General features: G+C 47.6%; 2 protein-coding genes across 2 annotated transcripts in view; one reads left to right on the top strand and one right to left on the bottom strand.

Annotated features, from left to right (window-relative positions):
- Nucleotides 1–940: 940 nt before the first annotated feature.
- On the top strand, nt 941–15,809 carry lysmd2 (LysM, putative peptidoglycan-binding, domain containing 2). The gene is made up of 3 exons (XM_065015285.1): nt 941–1,440; nt 3,739–4,088; nt 14,724–15,809. The coding sequence occupies exons 1-3, from the start codon at nt 1,189–1,191 to the stop codon at nt 14,773–14,775; spliced, it is 654 nt and encodes a 217-aa protein (XP_064871357.1). The 5' UTR covers nt 941–1,188; the 3' UTR covers nt 14,776–15,809.
- Nucleotides 15,810–16,322: 513 nt separating this feature from the next.
- Nucleotides 16,323–22,385, bottom strand: part of LOC115123215 (secretogranin-3) — a 49,662-nt gene continuing 43,599 nt past the window's right edge. Inside the window, 1 exon segment of the mRNA XM_065015284.1 lies at nt 16,323–18,892. Coding sequence (XP_064871356.1) covers nt 18,774–18,892 — 119 coding nt within the window. The 3' untranslated portion in view covers nt 16,323–18,773.

The following is a 22,385-nucleotide window of genomic DNA, read 5'->3' as shown; positions in this document are numbered from 1 at the left end:
TTTGATATGTAACACTTGTGGTGGTCACTGGGTTTGTCCTCTCTCTCTCTCTCTCTCTCTCTCTCTCTCTATTTCTCTCTCTTTCTTCTCTCTCTCTCTCTCTCTCTCTCTCTCTCTCTCTCTCTCTCTCCCTCTCTCTCTCTCTCTCTCTCTCTCTCTCTCTCTCTCTCTCTCCTCTCTCTCTCTCTCTCTCTCTCTCTCTCTCTCTCTCTCACAAGTTTCAAAAGAATAGACACATTTCAAATATTACAGCTATTTACAGTGTTGTAATAGTTAATAGTCAATTCAATTGAAGAGGCTTTATTGGCATGGAAAACATATGTTTACATTGTCAAAGCAAGTGAAATGAATAAACAAACGTGAAATAATTACACACACTCACAAGGAATCACATTGGTGACGTGGGTTGTTCAATGTTCTTTCCACATGAAGATGATTTCTCCCTACCTCTACCCCCCGCCCCCCCCCCCGTCCCCCCGTCCCTCCTCCCTGCCCCTGTGTCCCTGGTCGTTGTTACATTCCACAGACACACAGCTCACAGGGACATGAAACTTACCATGAAGGATGACCAGGCAATATCAACAGCCCCAGGCTGGTAGGTGGGCCCACAAACCACTGTTGTGTCCTTGAGCAAGGCACTTAACCCCAAAATTGCTCTCCATCCATGGATGCTATTCTAATCAAATCGACAATAAAGTATATATTCACTCTATTTCACAATGGTTTGGTGTGAACGTATATTTTTAAAGTAGACTGACATTATTTTTTATCAGATAGGCCTACTGTAAAACAACATCTGCATTGTTGGGCCCTAGCTAGCAGTATGCCAGAACTGTGCTCTGAAATGACACTGGTGACGTCACACGCGTGGAGCGGAAAAGACACGCTGGAGTGCGTATCCAATTGCATTGCCCCAAATTCACACGGAGCGTTTCACGTTGTTGTTTTTTTACGTCTGCGACGTAAGTAAGTCACGACTGTCTGTTGCATCAAACAGCGAACGGCTCGGTTTTGCCTGACCTGAAATATGCCACATTCACACAGGATCGACATGTGTCACCAAACTAGAAATGGTAATCTTCCCGCAGCCTGACTGATTAAGCTAGCCAGCCACTTGGCTACCTCCTAGCCCAGGTTAGCTGAGTGCAGTCGGCGCATCACGAACCAACAAGCAGCTACCGAGAGAAGATGGCGGAGTACTCGCCTGTCCTGCCGATGAGGGATGGTGGAGCGAGGTTTGGTATCGGACAGCCCATCTTTCCCCGGTCCCGGTCCGGTTCAGAGTCCGACAGTGAACTGTCTCAGAGTCTGGCCCGAACCAAGATCCGGTCTTACGGGAGTACGGCTAGCGTCGCGGCTTCTCTCGGCGAGAAATACATAGAGCATCGGGTCACAGACAGCGACACTTTGCAGGGCATAGCCCTCAAATACGAAGTAACGGTAAGGTTATTATTACCGGCACACACACACGTCTTGTGTGAATGTCTTGTGTGTTATGGTTGTGGATATTAAAATGTGAAATCTCATCCACCGCGCATTTGTTTTGATCAACTGTCATGCATGCGAGCATTTTTTGGGACCACCTATTTGCTACGCTGTCATATCATGGTCGCGTGTATAATAAAACCAGGGCTTGCAAGATTAACCTAGCATAGATATCCTACACGATTAAATTATTCTTAGATCCAAACATTTATTACTTACTCTCATGATACCTGAATGCAACGGACGGACTGGGCAGGCTTCGAACCAGAAACTTCAGTATCAGATTTCATCCCATTCAAGGCCTGAGCGTCCCTGCTCCACATGAGCTACATTGTTACTGTTACATTGTTGCATTAACAACATGGTCATCATGACTCATAACAGAATGTTGGCTACACAAAGGTTCATGTGATCTTGTGTGAGCAACTTCAGCCACATGCAGTGTTTGGCATTCATCTTTCCCATCTCTGAAGCTCACTGTCACTGATGACCACTGTGGACTACTCCAGTCCTGAAGGAGCACAGTGTGCTGGCTTTCCTTTCATCTGGTGTGTCAGTGTTGTGGTGAAACAGACACTTGCACACACTGTGGACTACTCCAGTCCTGAAGGAGCACAGTGTGCTGGCTTTCCTTTCATCTGGTGTGTCAGTGTTGTGGTGAAACAGACACTTGCACACACTGTGGACTACTCCAGTCCTGAAGGAGCACAGTGTGCTGGCTTTCCTTTCATCTGGTGTGTCAGTGTTGTGGTGAAACAGACGCTTGCACACACTGTGGACTACTCCAGTCCTGAAGGAGCACAGTGTGCTGGCTTTCCTTTCATCTGGTGTGTCAGTGTTGTGGTGAAACAGACACTTGCACACACTGTGGACTACTCCAGTCCTGAAGGAGCACAGTGTGCTGGCTTTCCTTTCATCTGGTGTGTCAGTGTTGTGGTGAAACAGACACTTGCACACACTGTGGACTACTCCAGTCCTGAAGGAGCACAGTGTGCTGGCTTTCCTTTCATCTGGTGTGTCAGTGTTGTGGTGAAACAGATGCTTGCACACACTGTGTCCCTCAAGGACTGGAGTAGCCCCTGTCCCTCCAGGACTGGAGTAGCCCCTGTCCCTCCAGGACTGGAGTAGCCCCTGTCCCTCCAGGACTGGAGTAGCCCCTCCCAGCCCTGGGGGCTTCTAGGAATGTCTGTCTTCCTGAAGATATGAGTACATTGCTCATCTCTCACCCAATAACAACATGTGTTACTACCTACATTTCTATCAGTATTGATACTGTTGTTACTGTCTTGTGTTATTACAATCTTGTTAGTATTGCTATTTATGTTACGGCTGCTTTGTGACTGCAGTTCTTAGTACTGATGTTATTGTTTTGTTAACCTGTTATTAGTACTGTAATTGTTTTGTTAACCTGTTATTAGTACTGTTATTGTTTTGTTAACCTGTTATTAGTACTGTTATTGTTTTGTTAACCTGTTATTAGTACTGTTATTGTTTTGTTAACCTGTTATTAGTACTGTTATTGTTTTGTTAACCTGTTATTAGTACTGTTATTGTTTTGTTAACCTGTTATTAGTACTGTTATTGTTACTTATTGTTTTGTTACCTGTTATTAGTACATTTTATTGTTTTGTTAACTATTAGTACAGTTATTGGTACTGTTATTGTTTTGTTAACCTGTTATTAGTACTGTTATTGTTTTGTTAACCTGTTATTAGTACTGTTATTGTTTTGTTACACCATGTTATTGGTACTGTTATTGTTTTGTTAACCTGTTATTGGTACTGTTATTGTTTTGTTAACCTGTTATTAGTACTGTTATTGTTTTGTTAACCTGTTATTAGTACTGTTATTGTTTTGTTAACCTGTTATTGGTACTGTTATTGTTTTGTTAACCTGTTATTAGTACTGTTATTGTTTTGTTAACCTGTTATTAGTACTGTTATTGTTTTGTTAACCTGTTATTAGTACTGTTATTGTTTTGTTAACCTGTTATTGGTACTGTTATTGTTTTGTTAACCTGTTATTAGTACTGTTATTGTTTTGTTAACCTGTTATTAGTACTGTTATTGTTTTGTTAACCTGTTATTGGTACTGTTATTGTTTTGTTAACCTGTTATTAGTACTGTTATTGTTTTGTTACACCATGTTATTGGTACTGTTATTTTTTTGTTAACCTGTTATTAGTACTGTTATTGTTTTGTTACACCATGTTATTAATGTGTTATTACTGTTATGTCACACATATGATTCCAGATGGAGCAGATCAAGAGGACTAACAAGATGTTCAGTAACGACTGTATCTTCCTGCGTAACACCCTCAACATCCCTGTGGTCTCAGAGAAGACCTCTCCCTTCAACGGCCTGTCTCTAGAGTCCCCCGACGGAGATCCCCAGGACCAGGACTTCAACCCCCTTTGTGTGGGGCAGGACAGGGACACTGAGGAGGACCCCTCGCCACCTCTGGCCCCTGGGGATAAGGACAGTAGTAGTTATAAACGGCCCCAGCCGGAAGAGCTGTCGGCTCAAGACTTCCTGCACAGACTGGACTTGCAGATTAAACAGTCAAAGCAGGCAGCACGCAGGCTCAAAGAAGAGGAAGTGAGGTAAGAGTTGGAATACGCCAATGTGGTGATGGCCAGTCACATGGGTTTCATCCAAAATGGCACCTCAGTCCATAGTTAGTACATTACTTTTTGAACACGGCAAATTTATTTATTTGTATTTAAGCTTTATTTAACTAGCCAAGTCAGTTAAGAACAGATTCTTATTTACAGTGACGGCCTAACCCGGCCAAACCCTAACACGGACAGCGCTGGGCCAATTGTGCGCCACCCTATGGGACTCCCAATCACGGCCGGTTGTGATACAGCCTGGAATCGAACCAGGGTCTGTAGTGACGCCTCCAGCACTTAGACCGCTGCGACACTCGGGAGCCTATAGTGCGCTACTTTTGTCCATAGCCCTATGTTCGGAATAGGCTGCCATTTGAAATAGTGCCCTATATAGGTAATAGTGTGCGATGTCAGATTTGCACCTGGCACACTCAGGGAACCACATTGAACTGAACAACTGAGTTGACAACCATTCACCTTATCCCTTCTGCATATCACAAGACTTGTTCGCCCACTAAGATAAAACCAATGAATCAGCTTGGGGTAGGTAACACAAATCCTCAAGTCTAACAAAGTGGTAGGAGCTAGCAGTGGTTTTCAGACTAGAAATTCAGACTAGCAGTTGTCCTTCAGCCAACTCTTGTCTTCGTTAAAAGTTGCTTCGTCCAGGCGCATCACTCAAACCAGCAGTCAAATCAGCAGACTGCCTGTGAGCGAGACGTCGAATCAGAAAGCTGCCAGTGGACGTGTGACGTCCTGCTTACGCAGATGCAGGTGACGGATGCCTGTCGGATTCTGAGTTCCCGCTGGCCAGTGCCCCTCCTGGCCTGCGATTGGCTACTAGTCATAAATGTTGAGTCATGCAGACTTCCTGCCAAACTGTGGGTGGTGAGGGGCTGAGATTGTGTGTGTGTGTGTGTGTGTGTGTGTGTGTGCGTAGGAGGCTGAGACCAGAAGATGTTGTCACTGCAGATGCCTTCACCCTGTGTGTGTATGTACTGATCCGTCAGGAGAGAGAGATGTCCATCCACAGTGTCTTGGTCTGATCCCAGCCCACCTGACTCTCAGTACAGCCTATCTGTTAACCTCTATTACTGCTCAGATTACATTCCAAACGGATGACGTTACACGACTGAGAGACAACAACAAGCAACGACATGTTTTGTTTTTGCAGCGTCGTTTATAGATCCCAGACTGAGAAAGACAGGAAGGGTGAGATAGAAAGGGAAGACTGAAAGTGGGAGGGAGGGAGAGAAGGCCTCCACCTATTCAACCATTTCAGATTTCAGGAGTGGCAAGGGGAGTAGGTTCCGTATAGGGGGGTAGCGTCCGTCTAGGGGAGTAGGTTCCGTCTAGGGGAGTAGGTTCCGTCTAGGGGAGTAGGGTCCGTCTAGCGGGGTAGGGTCCGTCTAGGGGAGTAGGGTCCGTCTAGGGGGGTAGGGTCCGTCTAGGGGGGTAGGTTCCGTCTAGGGGAGTAGGGTCCGTCTAGGGGGTAGGGTCCGTCTAGCGGGGTAGGGTCCGTCTAGCGGGGTAGGGTCCGTCTAGCGGAGTAGGGTCCGTCTAGCGGAGTAGGGTCCGTCTAGCGGGGTAGGGTCCCTCTAGCGGAGTAGGGTCCGTCTAGCGGAGTAGGGTCCGTCTAGGGGGGTGGGGTCCGTCTAGGGGGGTGGGGTCCGTCTAGTGGGGTGGGGTCCGTCTAGTGGGGTGGGGTCCGTCTAGTGGAGTAGGGTCTCTAGTGGGGTAGGGTCCGTCTAGTGGAGTAGGGTCCGTCTAGTGGAGTAGGGTCTCTCTAGTGGGGTAGGGTCCGTCTAGTGGAGTAGGGTCTCTCTAGTGGGGTAGGGTCTCTCTAGTGGGGTAGGGTCTCTCTAGTGGGGTAGGGTCCGTCTAGTGGGGTAGGGTCCGTCTAGTGGGGTAGGGTCTCTCTAGTGGGGTAGGGTCCGTCTAGTGGAGTAGGGTCTCTCTAGTGGAGTAGGGTCTCTCTAGGGGGTAGGGTCCGTCTAGTGGAGTAGGGTCCGTCTAGGGGAGTAGGGTCTCTCTAGTGGAGTAGGGTCCGTCTAGGGGAGTAGGGTCCGTCTAGGGAGTAGGGTCCGTCTAGTGGAGTAGGGTCCGTCTAGTGGAGTAGGGTCTCTCTAGTGGAGTAGGGTCTCTCTAGGGGGGTAGGGTCCGTCTAGTGGAGTAGGGTCCGTCTAGGGGAGTAGGGTCTCTAGTGGAGTAGGGTCCCTCTAGTGGAGTAGGGTCTCTCTAATGGAGTAGGGTCCCTCTAATGGAGTAGGGTCTCTCTAGGGGTGTAGGGTCCGTCTAGTGGAGTAGTGTCTCTAGTGGGGTAGGGTCCGTCTAGTGGAGTAGGGTCTCTCTAGTGGGGTAGGGTCCGTCTAGTGGAGTAGGGTCTCTCTAGTGGGGTAGGGTCTCTCTAGTGGGGTGGGGTCCGTCTAGTGGGGTAGGGTGCGTCTAGTGGGGTAGGGTCTCTCTAGTGGGGTAGGGTCCGTCTAGTGGAGTAGGGTCTCTCTAGGGGGGTAGGGTCCGTCTAGGGGAGTAGGGTCCGTCTAGGGGAGTAGGGTCTCTAGTGGGGTAGGGTCTCTCTAGGGGGGTAGTGTTCGTCTAGGGGAGTAGGGTCTCTCTAGTGGAGTAGGGTCTCTCTAGGGGGGTAGGGTCCGTCTAGGGGAGTAGGGTCTCTCTAGTGGAGTAGGGTCCGTCTAGTGGAGTAGGGTCTCTCTAGGGGGGTAGGGTCCGTCTAGGGGAGTAGGGTCTCTAGTGGAGTAGGGTCTCTCTAGGGGGGTAGGGTCCGTCTAGGGCAGTAGGGTCTCTCTAGTGGAGTAGGGTCTCTCTAGGGGGGTAGGGTCTATTTGGAATTCAGAATAAGTCAGGCCTGAGCTTGTCTCGCTGACTATGGGTGCTGAGACACAGTCACGTCTGTGAAGATCGGCAAGTTGGCTGGCATGTGCACACTAACGCACGCACTCTCTCCACACACACACATACTATTTAAGTTAGAGGAACTGCCAAGTCAGTCCTGAGTCACGCTGGCAGCAGCTGCGGTCTCTCCCTGGCTTGGCCAGGGGCTGTATCCACAAAGTGTCTCAGAGTAGGAGTGCTGATCTAGGATCAGTTTAGCCTTTTAGATCACAGGGAATAAGGCTTACCATATGCTTCCCAGTTGAAACAGTTCCTGCATATATTGTGACTACATGTTGTATCATTCTGGTTAGTTTTGGTGTTCTGCAGCTTTGTTTCCGTCTATTTGAGCACACAGCGTTTTTTCTTCTGTAGCTGAAGTCTACGATCCTTCGTCGGTGATTGGTCAGCAGTGCGGATTCTTCAATTAAGTGTTTGTTGTCATTCGACGACAGGCAACTAGTTTTCATGCACATTTTGTTCACTTGAGAAATACTGTATCTTAGATGTAAAATTGCGCGACTGAGACCTCGGCAAAAACGTCAACTAAGATATCTGTAATTAATTTAATCTTAATTCCGACTATTTTGAGGAAGTGTACTTGCTGCTACAGTGTCTCAAGAGGGACAAACGGTAATGTTGATGCTTTTCTTGTTTTTAAAGCGAAGGTATTTTAAGGGAGTATGCAAGAACAGACGTTTACTTGGCCTAGCTGAGTTCTGCTAGGAGAAACCCAACCTATGTATGTGGACGCCTTTAGATTGGCTGTAGAGGGGAACTGACCCTATAGCACCACGCCTACTCTGGGAACGTTGATACCTACGGCCCCGGAGGGTCGATACCTACTGCCCCGGAGGGTCGATGCCTACTGCCCCGGAGGGTCGATGCCTACTGCCCCGGAGGGTCGATGCCTACTGCCCCGGAGGGTCGATGCCTACTGCCCCGGAGGGTCGATGCCTACTGCCCCGGAGGGTCGATGCCTACGGCCCCGGAGGGTCGATACCTACTGCCCCGGAGGGTCGATACCTACTGCCCCGGAGGGTCGATACCTACTGCCCCGGAGGGTCGATACCTACTGCCCCGGAGGGTCGATACCTACGGCCCCGGAGGGTCGATACCTACTGCCCCGGAGGGTCGATACCTACGGCCCCGGAGGGTCGATACCTACTGCCCCGGAGGGTCGATACCTACTGCCCCGGAGGGTCGATACCTACTGCCCCGGGGGGTCGATACCTACGGCCCCGGGGGGTCGATACCTACGGCCCCGGGGGGCCGATACCTACGGCCCCGGGGGGCCGATACCTACGGCCCCGGGGGGCCGATACCTACGGCCCCGGGGGGCCGATACCTACGGCCCCGGGGGGGCGATACCTACGGCCCCAGGTCTCTAAGGAGACCATAACCTGATCAACCTACAGCTGGGCAGCATTATGGTTCAGTGCTCTGTGGTTTAACAGCTATGTTACAGGATTTAGAGGAAATGCCATGGTTTTCTTGAAGTGAAACTGGTCTAAACGGGCAATCTGGGATTAGACAACAACAAGCCGTCACCCTGACACTTGTTTTGGTTAACAGTTGAGGGATTCGGCTGGAGAAATGTAACCACTCTCAAAATGTTTCATACAGAGCTATGGATGAAGGAGAAATCTAGTTTTAATATAGTTTTGAAGCTATGGAGTAAAGCAAGTTTTACATGATCTGAGACTTGGTAGTGGAAACTGGGTTAGATGTTCTGCAGCTGAGTACAGTTATAGTTGGTAACAGGCAGTCTGTGCTGTCACTCTGAGACACACACACCTGCTGGTCTAATTGGATTGTGGGTTGCCGTGGTGCCTGAGGGAGTCTGAATAATGGATGAACAATGCACTGGGAGCAGTATGGTGCTCAGGACACAGCAGCAGGCTGACCTAATCACTAATATCTAATGGTTACGGTGAAAGAGGCTTCCTCTCCTTGTCACCTCCACCTCCTTCATCTCCACCTTTCCTTCCTGTCCATCGCTCCTTCCTGTCCATCTCTCCTTCCTGTCCATCTCTCCTTCCTGTCCATCTCTCCTTCATCTCCACCTCTCCTTGATCTCCACCTTCCTTCCTGTCCATCGCTCCTTCCTGTCCACATCCTTCATCTCCCCTCTCCTTCCTGTCCTCTCCTCCTTCCTCTCTCCTTTCCTGTCTACCTCTCCTTCATCTCCACCTCTCCTTCCTGTCTACCTCTCCTTCCTTCTATCTCCCACCTTCCTTCCTGTCTACCTCTCCTTCCTGTCTACCCTCCTTCCTGTCCACCTCCTTCCTGTCTATCTCCTTCCTGTCTACCTCCTTCCTGTCCACCTCCTTCATCTCCTTCATCTCCACCTCCCTTCCTGTCTACCTCTCCTTCCTGTCTACCTCCTTCATCTTCATCTCCACCTCTCCTTCCTGTCTTCCTCTCCTTCCTGTCTACCTCTCCTTCCTGTTCCTGTCTACCTCTCATCTCCTCATCTCCACCTCTCCTTCCTGTCTCTCTTCCTGTCTACCTTCCTGTCCATCTCTTCCTGTCCACCTCTTCCTTCCTGTCCTACCTCTCCTTCCTGTCCACCTCTTCCTTCCTGTTCACCTCTCCTTCCTGTCTACCTCTCCTTCCTGTCTTCCTGTCCACCTCTCCTTCATCTCCACCTCCTTCCTGTCTACCTTCCTGTCTACCTCTCCTTCCTGTCCACCTCTCCTTCCTGTCCACCTCTCCTTCCTGTCTACCTCTCCTTCCTGTCTACCTCTCCTTCCTGTCTACCTCTCCTTCCTTCACCTCTCCTTCATCTCCACCTCTCCTTCCTCTACTTCCTTCCTCTACCTCTCCTTCCTGTCTACCTCTCCTTCCTGTCTACCTCTCCTTCCTGTCCACCTCTCCTTCCTGTCTACCTCTCCTTCCTGTCTACCTCTCCTTCCTGTCTACCTCCTTCCTCCTTCCCTGTCTACCTCCTTCCTGTCATCTCCTTCCTCTCCACCTCTCCTTCCTGTCTACTCTCCTTCATCTCCCCTCTCCTTCCTGTCCACCTTCATCTCCCCTCTCCTTCCTGTCTACCTCTCCTTCCTGTCTACCTCTCCTTCCTGTCTACCTCTCCTTCCTGTCTACCTCTCCTTCCTGTCTACCTCCTTCCTTCATCTCCTTCCTGTCTCCTCTCCTTCCTGTCTACCTCTCCTTCCTGTCTACCTCTCCTTCCTCCTCTCCTTCCTGTCTACCACTCTTCCTCCTTCCTCCTTCCTCCTCCTCCTTCCTCTCCTCTCCTTCCTGTCTACCTCTCCTTCCTGTCTACCTCCTCCTTCATCTCCTTCATCTCCACCTCTCCTTCCTGTCTACCTCTCCTTCCTGTCTACCTCCTTCCTGTCTACTTTCTACCTCTCCTTCATCTCCTTCATCTCCACCTCTCCTTCCTGTCATCCTTCCTGTCCACCTCTCCTGTCTACCTCTTCCCTGTCTTCCTTCCTGTCCACCTCTCCTTCCTGTCACCTCTCCTTCCTGTCCACCTCTCCTTCCTGTCCCTCTCCTTCCTCTCCACCTCTCCTTCCTGTCCACCTCTCCTTCTACCTCTTCCTGTCCTCTCCTTCCTGTCTACCTCTCCTTCATCTCCACCTCTTCCTGTCTACCTCTTCCTGTCCACCTCTCCTTCATCTCCACCTCTCCTTCCTGTCTACCTCTCCTTCCTGTCTACCTCTCTTCCTGTCTACCTCTCCTTCCTGTCCACCTCTCCTTCCTGTCTACCTCTCCTTCCTGTCTACCTCCTTCCTGTCTACCTCTCCTTCCTGTCTACCTCCTTCATCTCCCTTCCTGTCTACCTCTCCTTCCTGTCTACCTCTCCTTCCTGTCCACCTCTCCTTCCTGTCTACCTCTCCTTCCTCTTCCTGTCACCTCTCCTTCCTGTCTAGCTCTCCTCCACCTCCCTGTCTACCTCTCCTTCCTGTCTACCTCCTTCCTGTCTACACCCTTCCTGTCTTCCCTTCCTCTCTACCTCTCCTTCCTGTCTCCTCTCCTTCCTCTCCTTCATCTCCACCTCTCCTTCCTGTCTACCTCTCCTTCCTGTCTTCCTGTCTACCTTCTCCTTCCTGTCTACCTCTCCTTCCTGTCTACCTCTCCTTCATCTCCTTTCATCTCCACCTCTCCTTCCTCCTTCCTGTCTACCTCTCCTTCATCTCCACCTCTCCTTCCTGTCTACCTTCTCCTTCCTGTCCTCTCCACCTCTCTTTCCTGTCTACCTCTCCTTCCTGTCTACCTCTCCTTCATCTCCACCTCCCTTCCTGTTCACCTCTCCTTCATCTCACCTCTCCTTCCTGTCTACCTCTCCTTCCTGTCTCCACTCTCCTTCCCTCCTGTCCACCTCTCTTTCACACTCACCTCTCTTTCACCTCCATCTTCTTTCACCTCTCCTTCCTCTCTTTCCTCTACACCTCCTTCCTGTCTCCTCCTTCCTGTCCACCTCTCTTTCACCTCCACCTCTTTCCTCTCTCCACCATCTCTTTCCTCTCCACCTCTTTCACCACCTCTCTTTCACCTACACCTCTCTTTCACCTACACCTCTTACCTCTCCACCTCTTTTCCTCTCCACCTCTCTTTCCTCTACACCTCTCTTTCTTCTACACTACCTCTCTTTCACCTACACCTCTTCTTCACCTACACCTCTTTCTTTCACCTCTTTCCTCTACACCTCTCTTTCCTCTACACCTCTCTTTCACCTCTCTTTCACCTACACCTCTCTTTCACCTTCTTTCCTCTCACCTCTCTTTCCTCTACACCTCTTTCACCTCTCTCTTTCACCTCTCCTCTACATCTCTTTCCTCTCCATCTCTCTTTCCTCTCCATCTCTCCTCCCTGTCCATTTATCTGAAAACAGTCTAGGGGGAAAATTGCTTGGGTATGAGTTAGAAATGTCAGTGTTGGTAATTTGGGGTTTATCGTCCAAGCTCTACTGTAGACTATTGAGATGCAGCCCTATTAGGTCACATAGGAGGCCTCAACCCTCTGCAGACTGATCTATCAGCTAATTATAGATCTGCCAGGAAAGAGAGGGGAGGAGTGTGTATCAGGGAAGCAAGGACTAAATGAAGAAGGAGAGGAAAGAAAGTCAGGAAGAAAAAAGGATGTATGTTTGGCAGAAAGAAGGGAGAGAAGATGGAAGGTGCTAAGGAGTGATGGAGAGAAGATGGAAGGTGCTAAGGAGTGATGGAGAGAAGATGGGAGGGGCTAAGGAGTGATGGAGAGAAGATGGAAGGAGTGATGGAGAGAAGATGGAAGGGGCTGATGGAGAGAAGATGGAAGGGGCTAAGGAGTGATGGAGAGAAGATGGAAGGGGCTAAGGAGTGATGGAGAGAAGAAGGAAGGGGCTAAGGAGTGATGGAGAGAAGATGGAAGGGGGAGTGATGGAGAGATGGAGAGAAGATGGAAGGGGCTAAGGAGTGATGGAGAGAAGATGGAAGGGGCTAAGGAGTGATGGAGAGAAGATGGAAGGGGCTAAGGAGTGATGGAGAGAAGATGGAAGGGGCTAAGGAGTGATGGAGAGAAGATGTTGTAATAATGACAATTACAACAATACTGAATGAACACTTATTTTAACTTAATATAATACATCAATAAAAATCAATTTAGCCTCAAATAAATAATGAAACATGTTCAATTTGGTTTAAATAATGCAAAAACAAAGTGTTGGAGAAGAAAGTAAAAGTGCAATATGTGCCATGTAAAAAAGCTAAGGTTTCAGATCCTTGCTCAGAACATGAGAACATATGAAAGTTGGTGGTTCCTTTAAACATGAGTCTTCAATATTCCCAGGTAAGAAGTTTTAGGTTGTCGTTATTATAGGAATTATAGGACTATTTCCCTCTATACCATTTGTATTTCATTAACCTTTGACTATTGGATGTTCTTATAGGCACTTTAGTATTGCCAGTGTAACAGTATAGCTTCCGTCCCTCTCCTCACTCCTCTCTGGGCTCGACCCGCAACACAACGACAACAGCCATCATCGAAGCAGCGTTACCCATGCGGAGCAAGGGAAACAACCACCCCAAGGCTCAGAGCAAGTGACGTTTGAAACACTATTAGCGCACGCTAACTAGCTAGCCATTTCACTTCGTTTACACCAGCCTCATCTCGGGAGTTGATAGGCTTGAAGCCATAAACAGCGCAATGCTTGACACACAACGAAGAGCTGCTGGCAAAACTCACGAAAGTGCTGTTTGAATGAATGTTTACGCGCCTGCTTCTGCCTACCACCGCTCAGTCAGATACTTACCGTAATTGCTGGACTATTAAGCGCACCTGAATATAAACCGCACCCACTGAATTATTAAAAAATATGTATTTTGTACATAAATAAGCCTCACATGTCTGTACATTGAAACAAATTAACTTTACACAGCCTTTAAACGAAACACGGCTTGTAACAAAAATAAATCGGCTTTAACCAAACACGGATTGTAACAAAAATAAATAGGCTTTAACGAAATACGGCTTGTAACAAAAATTAAACAGTAGCCTACCAAGAAAGTCATTGGTCACTATCTTCCTCCTCCTGTGCACTGAAACCACTGAAGGCATCTCCTTTGGTGACGGAGTTGAATAGCCTCAGAATTGCTTCATCCGATGTTGGATCGCTGCCCTCTTCAATACGCAGCAGTCCAGCCTTTCGAAACCCGTTGATGATAGTGGATTTTTTGACAATGCTCCACGCTGTCAGCAGCTCTATTTCCTTTTCCAACAGCCAGATCGATCGCCTTCATCTTGAAAGCTGCATCATATGCATTTCTCCGTTTCTTTGCCATGATGAGGGTGACAAAAGGACTACTGTAATCAGAACGATGGGAAGTTTGAGCGCGCTCGATTTACGTCACATTATGTGACGGTGCTCAGTTTTTTCGGCGGCATGAATCTTGTGAAAGCGGGAAAAATCCATAAATTAACCGCGTCATTGTATAAACCGCGAGGTTCAAAGCGTGGGAAAAAAGTAGCGGCTTATAGTCCGGAAATTACTGTAGATACTTGTATGCTTGTTTGCTCAGTCAGATTATATGCAACGCAGGACACGCTAGATAATATCTAGTAATATCATCAACCATGTGTAGTTAACTAGTGATTATGATTGATTGTTTTTTTAGCTAGCAACTTACCTTGGCTTACTGCATTCGCGTAACAGGCAGTCTCCTTGTGGAGTGCAACGAGAGAGAGGCAGGTCGTTATTGCGTTGGACTAGTTAACTGTAGGGTTGCAAGATTGGATCCCCCGAGCCGACAAGGTGAAAATCTGTCGTTCTGCCCCTGAACAAGGCAATTATGGATATATATATATATATTTTTTTTTAGAGGCAAGTCAGTTTACGAAAAAAATCGTATTTTCAATAACACTGGGTTAACTGCCTGTTCAGGGGCAGAACGACAGATTTGTACTTTGTCAGCTCGGGGATTCGAACTTGCAACCTTCCGGTTATTAGTCCAACGCTCTAACTACTAGGCTACCCTGCGTGCGTGCGTGCGTGCGTGCGTGCGTGCGCGTGTGTGTGTGTGGATGAGTGCATATCTGTGTGTGGATGAGTTTATATCTGTGGGTGTGAGTGTGGATGAGTGTATATCTGTGAGTGTGGATGAGTGTATATCTGTGAGTGTGGATGAGTGTATATCTGTGGGCGTGAGTGTGGATGAGGTGCGGAAAGTCTGCATGTGGTCAGTCCCGTTTAAGTGTGTTGGTGTGTGCTAACGTGTGTGTTCTGTTTGTTCACAGGGACAGTGAAGAGGAATACACACTTCCTGTTTCATCATACCAGGAGATCTAAAGGACACGTTTACCTGAAGCCCTGATTAACACCCATCCACCCATCAATCCTTCCTACCTTTCTCTTCCTGTATCTCTTTTACCAAACCATCACACTGTCACGTCTAAGTGTTTCAACTGAGGATTCATCCTTTGCCTTTTTAATATTAGTGTCATTATCATACGTTTTATTATTAGTATTCTTCTGGTTTTGTACTGTTCAACTGCTGTCAATCATCTGAACAGCAGGTAGTCTGTTACTATGACACTCATCCACTCACTACAAGTCTACATGCTGCTGCTGTACAGAATAACTCTCTGGTCTGTGTATACCACACACACACATACACAGGAAACACACAGGTGTGTGTGTGTTTGGGGGATTAGTTCGATACTGGCTTTTACCCTAACTCTGATGATCCAATCTCTCCTAGAATAGTATCAGTCCACCAAATGGATGGAGAAGCCTCCAGTATTACCTCCTCTTCCTCATTTTCCTCCTCTCCTCCTCTTTTCCTCCTCCTCCTCCTCTCCTTCTCCTCCTCCTCTTTTCCCCCTCCTCCTCTCCTCTTCTCTTCCTCCTCCTCTACTAGGCTGCTTCCATAATGGCAGCCTATTTATACCCCACATTGAGTACATCCCAAATGGCTCCCTATTCCCTATGTAGTGCACTACTTTTGACCAGGGCCCGTAGGGTTCACTACTTTTGACCAGGTCCCGTAGGGTTTTGGTCAAGAGTAGTGTATAACATAGAGAATAGGGTGCCATTTTGGATGTATCCCTCGACTGAATTCTCAACCAGAAGCTGTGGATGGGAGGGGTGCTGAAGCTGTGGATGGGAGGGGTGCTGAAGCTGTGGATGGGAGGGGTGGTGGTGTTTTGTGTTTTACCTGTTTTGAAGCATTCATTGGTGACATAAAAGGAACGCTCTGTTTGAAGTGTGAATGTGCTGTTGTTTTTAAGTGTGTGAAATACTGTACAAATTAAACCATGGCTGAGATTTAATGTGCTTTTTTTTCTTGATTTGCGGATGAATAAATGCAACTTTAAAACAGACTTCTCTTGGTTGCCTACTTGTTTTTGTTGATGATAAATGTTGTTGTACATCTTACTGAGTTCCGCTCCTCTAGTCTCGTGTGGCATCCTTCCAAATCTCATCTTGTTGACTGGACGATAAGGTGAGAAGCCTGGGCCTCTGAGGCTACCCACCCCTCTGCTAGTTGAATGTTTCAAGAAAGAAGAGTTGAACAGCTTCATGTGTTTCCATAGGATCAGAGAGGATGGATGTAACTATAAGGGGAATCATCTGGAATGTGACTCAATATTCACAGTTATGAGCATCAGCTCTCTCTCTCCATCAATAACCATATTGGCTGAAAACCCCGCCTCTTAATGTCAGGTAGCAACATGAGGAACTACATTGTCTCACACAAAGTTTGCATCCCAAATAGCACCCTATTCCATATTAAGGCCCATAAGGCTCTGGTCAGAAGTCGTGCACTTTATAGGGAATAGGGTGCCATTTGGGAAGAAGCCTTTGATATTCTCTTTATCGGAGTCAACTACACATTAAGAAAGGCAATGTTTTAATTGCTTTTACATTTTTGGAAAAAACATCACAAATATTTACATTTAAAAATACTTAATTTTGTGTCTCTAGAGTGGTAGTATACATGTTAAATATACTGAGACATATTGAAGCTGGGGACAGATCTAGGATCAGCTTGTCCTCCCACAATCCTAACCTTTACCATTAGTGGGGAAAATATACAACTGATCCACGATCAGCATCTAGAGGCAACTTCCCACTACTACCCATTTTGCAGAAATCAGATAGAGGGAAATTACAAAAACAGGAGGGCCCCAAAGGAGTTACCCCAGAACGAAGAGGAGAGGATGGACATACAGGGCTGAAATGATACTGGACAACACAACTGTTTTTGGTTGAGTTAAAAGCCTTAATACAATAGATTTTACATTGATGCTGGATTGAAAAAATAAGAATTAGAATATGATAGGACAGATTACATAGAATGAATACATTTAGATATATGTGTACTTGTTGCAAAAGTCTATTGCAAAGACAAACATATTACCTGCAATTGATGAGAAAGCTAAAGTTGGAACTCTACTATCAGACCTATCTCTGTACCAAATGGCACCCTACTTCCTATATAGTGCACTATTTTTAACCAGAGCCCTATAGGGCCTAGTCAAAAATAACGCACTAAATAGGGAATAGTATGCAATTTGGGACACATCCTTTCCACTAGGCACAGACATCAATTCAACGTCTATTCCAAATTGGTTCAACGTAATGACGTGGAAACAACGTTGAGTCAACCAGTGTGTGTCCATTGGGATGGTTGAACACTCATTCCCCCTCAGTAGGTCAACATTTCACTCCTCAAGGTAGTCAAAGCTTTCATCTAGTAAGTAGATCAGTCAGTCAGTTGATTTGACAGAATAACTATTGAATTTACCAATCGAGTCAGTGCCATTCAGTGACATCGGACTATTGAATTTCCCCTTCCCAATCGAGTCAGTGACATCGGACTATTGAATTTCCCAATCGAGTCAGTGCCATTCAGTGACATCTGACTATTGAATTTCCCAATCGAGTCAGTGCCATTCAGTGACATCGGACTATTGAATTTCCCAATCGAGTCAGTGCCATTCAGTGACATCTGACTATTGAATTTCCCAATCGAGTCAGTGCCATTCAGTGACATCTGACTATTGAATTTCCCAATCGAGTCAGTGCCATTCAGTGACATCTGACTATTGAATTTCCCAATCGAGTCAGTGCCATTCAGTGACATCGGACTATTGAATTTCCCAATCGAGTCAGTGCCATTCAGTGACATCGGACTATTGAATTTCCCAATCGAGTCAGTGCCATTCAGTGACATCGGACTATTGAATTTCCCAATCGAGTCAGTGCCATTCAGTGACATCGGACTATTGAATTTCCCAATCGAGTCAGTGCCATTCAGTGACATCGGACTATTGAATTTCCCCTTCCCAATCGAGTCAGTGCCATTCAGTGACATCGGACTATTGAATTTCCCAATCGAGTCAGTGCCATTCAGTGATATCGGACTATTGAATTTCCCAATCGAGTCAGTGCCATTCAGTGACATCGGACTATTGAATTTCCCCTTCCCAATCGAGTCAGTGCCATTCAGTGACATCTGACTATTGAATTTCCCAATCGAGTCAGTGCCATTCAGTGACATCGGACTATTGAATTTCCCAATCGAGTCAGTGCCATTCAGTGACATCTGACTATTAAATTTCCCAATCGAGTCAGTGCCATTCAGTGACATCTGACTATTGAATTTCACAATCGAGTCAGTGCCATTCAGTGACATCGGACTATTGAATTTCCCCTTCCCAATCGAGTCAGTGCCATTCAGTGACATCGGACTATTGAATTTCCCAATCGAGTCAGTGCCATTCAGTGACAGCGGACTATTGAATTTCCCAATCGAGTCAGTGCCATTCAGTGACATCGGACTATTGAATTTCCCCTTCCCAATCGAGTCAGTGCCATTCAGTGACATCGGACTGTTGCTGATTGTTTTCTAGCTGTATAGTTAAATATATACTTTCAGTGATAATATTACCATTATTGCATTCCAGCTTTCTGGAAATGTCAAATACAATATGTTTTTGCCTAAATGGTTTATTTTTAATACATAAAGGTCATACCTTTCATCTCATAGAGGCCGAATCCTAACTTGAGATCCACTCGCTTTACTCAAACTTTCACACCAAACTCCCACTGACATCAAGGTAAGAATTCACACCAAAATCAGTCAGTTACTTTCAGGGATCATCATGTCAAGTTTGGATTCTGCTCATTGTGAGTGAGTCCAAGCCATGTTTCCAGAACAGGAACAACTCTAGGCCCTATTCATAGGTTTATCAATCGTCATACATTTCCAGTGGGTTTTTTGAAGGTTGGTCGTAGGTGTTTGAAGGTTGGTTGTTGGTTATTTTAAGGTTGGTTGAAGGTTACAGGCTGCCATAGATCCTCTTGATGGTCTCTCCCTCACCCTTCTCGATGATGCCCTTGTCAATGTAGGAGTCCACTTGTTGGTCCATGAAGTCCCTCAATTTGGACAGGTCGTAATCTGGAATAAAATACACAAGAATAGAGACAGATTACAATCTAATCTGGAAAAATGTGAACTAGGATTGTGTAAATCCTGAAACGAAACGTAGGCTGAAAATAATTAGCATGTCATATCATAGGAAAAGACTCTGCATTCACACATTTGTCCGAAGTGCACAGTTCGGGTTTGACATCTTAAGCCCAAATATATCATACTTGAACTATAACAAAGATGTATTGATTTAAATGGTTATGCAACATCATGGGGAAGCTCTGGCCATCGTCTTTCAGTTTGAAAATGTGTATTTCTACTGGTGTGGTGTTTAAACAGCCGTAGATGAGAGACAGGTGCTTTCACAACAAGTAGTTCTGTTGGTGTTCAAACAATCATTTATCTGATAAAGGATCAGCATCCTATCAAGATACTATAGAATATACATGTAAGTGTACATAGAAGGGGTGGGAGCTGGGAGGAGGGAGGACAAGTGTGGAGGAGGGAGGAGGAGTGTGGAGGAGGGAGGAGGAGTGTGGAGGAGGGAGGAGGAGTGTGGAGTGTGGAGGAGTGCGGAGGAGGGAGGAGGAGTGTGGAGGTGAGAGGAGGGAGTGTGGAGGAGGGAGGAGGAGGTGGAGGAGAGAGGGAGGAGGAGGGAGGGAGGAGGAGTGTGGAGTGTGGAGGAGTGCGGAGGAGGGAGGAGGAGTGTGGAGGTGAGAGGAGGAGTGTGGAGGAGGGAGGAGGAGTGTGGAGTGTGGAGGAGTGCGGAGGAGGGAGGAGAGGAGGAGGAGTGTGGAGGTGTGGAGGAGGGAGGAGTGTGGAGAGGAGGGAGGAGGAGGAGGAGGTGGAGGAGTGGAGGAGAGGGAGGAGGTGGGAGGTGGAGGGAGGAGGAGGAGTGTGGAGGAAGGAGGAGGAGTGTGGAGGAGGGAGGAGTGTGGAGGAGGGAGGAGGAGTGTGGAGGAGTGAGGAGGAGTGTGGGAGGGAGGGAGGAGGAGTGTGGAGGTGGAGGAGTGCGGAGGGAGGGAGGAGGGGAGGTGGAGGAGTGAGAGGAGGAGTGGGAGTGTGGAGGTGGGAGGAGTGCGGAGGAGGGGAGGAGGAGGAGGTGTGGGAGGTGGGAGGAGGGAGTGTGGAGGAGGAGGAGGAGGTGTGAGGTGGAGGATGGTGATATGGAGGGAGGAGGAGAGAGGTGAGAGTCCATCTGTTCCCCTAGCTACAGTATGTACTGACAGAGAGGTGTCCATCTGTTCCTCTAGCTAGGAGTATGTACTGACAGGAGAGGTGTCCATCTGTTCCTCTAGCTACAGTATGTACTGACAGAGAAGTGTCCATCAGGGAGGAGTTCCTGAGAGGAGGAGTTCCTAGCTAAGTATGTACTGACAGAAGTGTCCATCTGTTCCTCTAGCTACAATATGTACTGACAGAGAGGTGGCCATCTGTTCCTCTAGCTACAGTATGTACTGACAGAGAGGTGTCCATCTGTTCCTCTAGCTACAGTATGTACTGACAGAGAGGTGTCCATCTGTTCCTCTAGCTACAGTATGTACTGACAGAGAAGTGTCCATCTGTTCCTCTAGCTACAGTATGTACTGACAGAGAGGTGTCCATCTGTTCCTCTAGCTACAGTATGTACTGACAGAGAGGTGTCCATCTGTTCCTCTAGCTACAGTATGTACAGCATTTCCGGCGCCGACAGAGATGGCCGCCTCGCTTCGCGTTCCTAGGAAACTATGCAGTTTTTTGTTTTTTTTTACGTGTTATTTCTTACATTAGTACCCCAGGTCATCTTAGGTTTCATTACATACAGTCGAGAAGAACTACTGAATATAAGATCAGCGTCAACTCACCATCAGTACGACCAAGAATATGTTTTTCGCGACGCGGATCCTGTGTTCTGCCTTACAAACAGGACAACGGAATGGATCGCATGCAGCGACCCAAAAAACGACTCCGAAAAAGAGGGAAACGAGGCGGTCTTCTGGTCAGTCTCCGGAGACGGGCACACCGTGTACCACTCCCTAGCATTCTTCTTGCCAATGTCCAGTCTCTTGACAACAAGGTTGATGAAATCCGAGCAAGGGTAGCATTCCAGAGGGACATCAGAGACTGTAACGTTCTGTGCTTCACGGAAACATGGCTCACTGGAGAGACGCTAAGCAGACACATCGATGGCTCTGAACAAACTTTATTTAACTCTTTGCAAACTGGAAACCATTTATCCGGAGGCTGCATTCATTGTAGCTTGGGATTTTAACAAGGCTAATCTGAAAACAAGACTCCCTAAATTTTATCAGCATATCGATTGCGCAACCAGGGGTGGAAAAACCTTGGATCATTGTTACTCTAACTTCCGCGACGCATATAAGGCCCTGCCCCGCCCCCCTTTCGGAAAAGCTGACCACGACTCCATTTTGTTGATCCCTGCCTACAGACAGAAACTTAAACAAGAGGCTCCCACGCTGAGGTCTGTCCAACGCTGGTCCGACCAAGCTGACTCCACACTCTAAGACTGCTTCCATCACGTGGACTGGGATATGTTTCGTATTGCGTCAGATAACAACATTGACGAATACGCTGATTCGGTGTGCGAGTTCATTAGAACGTGCTTTGAAGATGTCGTTCCCATAGCAACGATTAAAACATTCCCTAACCAGAAACCGTGGATTGATGGCAGCATTCGCGTGAAACTGAAAGCGCGAACCACTGCTTTTAATCAGGGCAAGGTGTCTGGTAACATGACCGAATACAAACAGTGCAGCTATTCCCTCCGCAAGGCTATCAAACAAGCTAAGCGTCAGTACAGAGACAAAGTAGAATCTCAATTCAACGGCTCAGACACAAGAGGCATGTGGCAGGGTCTACAGTCAATCACGGACTACAGGAAGAAATCCAGCCCAGTCACGGACCAGGATGTCTTGCTCCCAGGCAGACTAAATAACTTTTTTGCCCGCTTTGAGGACAATACAGTGCCACTGACACGGCCTGCAACGAAAACATGCGGTCTCTCCTTCACTGCAGCCGAGGTGAGTAAGACATTTAAACGTGTTAACCCTCGCAAGGCTGCAAGCCCAGACGGCATCCCCAGCCGCGCCCTCAGAGCATGCGCAGACCAGCTGGCCGGTGTGTTTACGGACATAGTCAATCAATCCCTATACCAGTCTGCTGTTCCCACATGCTTCAAGAGGGCCACCATTGTTCCTGTTCCCAAGAAAGCTAAGGTAACTGAGCTAAACGACTACCGCCCGTAGCACTCACTTCCGTCATCATGAAGTGCTTTGAGAGACTAGTCAAGGACCATATCACCTCCACCCTACCTGACACCCTAGACCCACTCCAATTTGCTTACCGCCCAAATAGGTCCACAGACGATGCAATCTCAACCACACTGCACACTGCCCTAACCCATCTGGACAAGAGGAATACCTATGTGAGAATGCTGTTCATCGACTACAGCTCGGCATTCAACACCATAGTACCCTCCAAGCTCGTCATCAAGCTCGAGACCCTGGGTCTCGACCCCGCC

This window comes from Oncorhynchus nerka, unplaced genomic scaffold, assembly GCF_034236695.1.
Source record: "Oncorhynchus nerka isolate Pitt River unplaced genomic scaffold, Oner_Uvic_2.0 unplaced_scaffold_1554, whole genome shotgun sequence".
NCBI lineage: Eukaryota > Metazoa > Chordata > Actinopteri > Salmoniformes > Salmonidae > Oncorhynchus > Oncorhynchus nerka.
The sequence above is the reverse complement of the archived record's forward strand: the minus strand, read 5'-3'. Positions and strand labels throughout refer to the sequence as shown.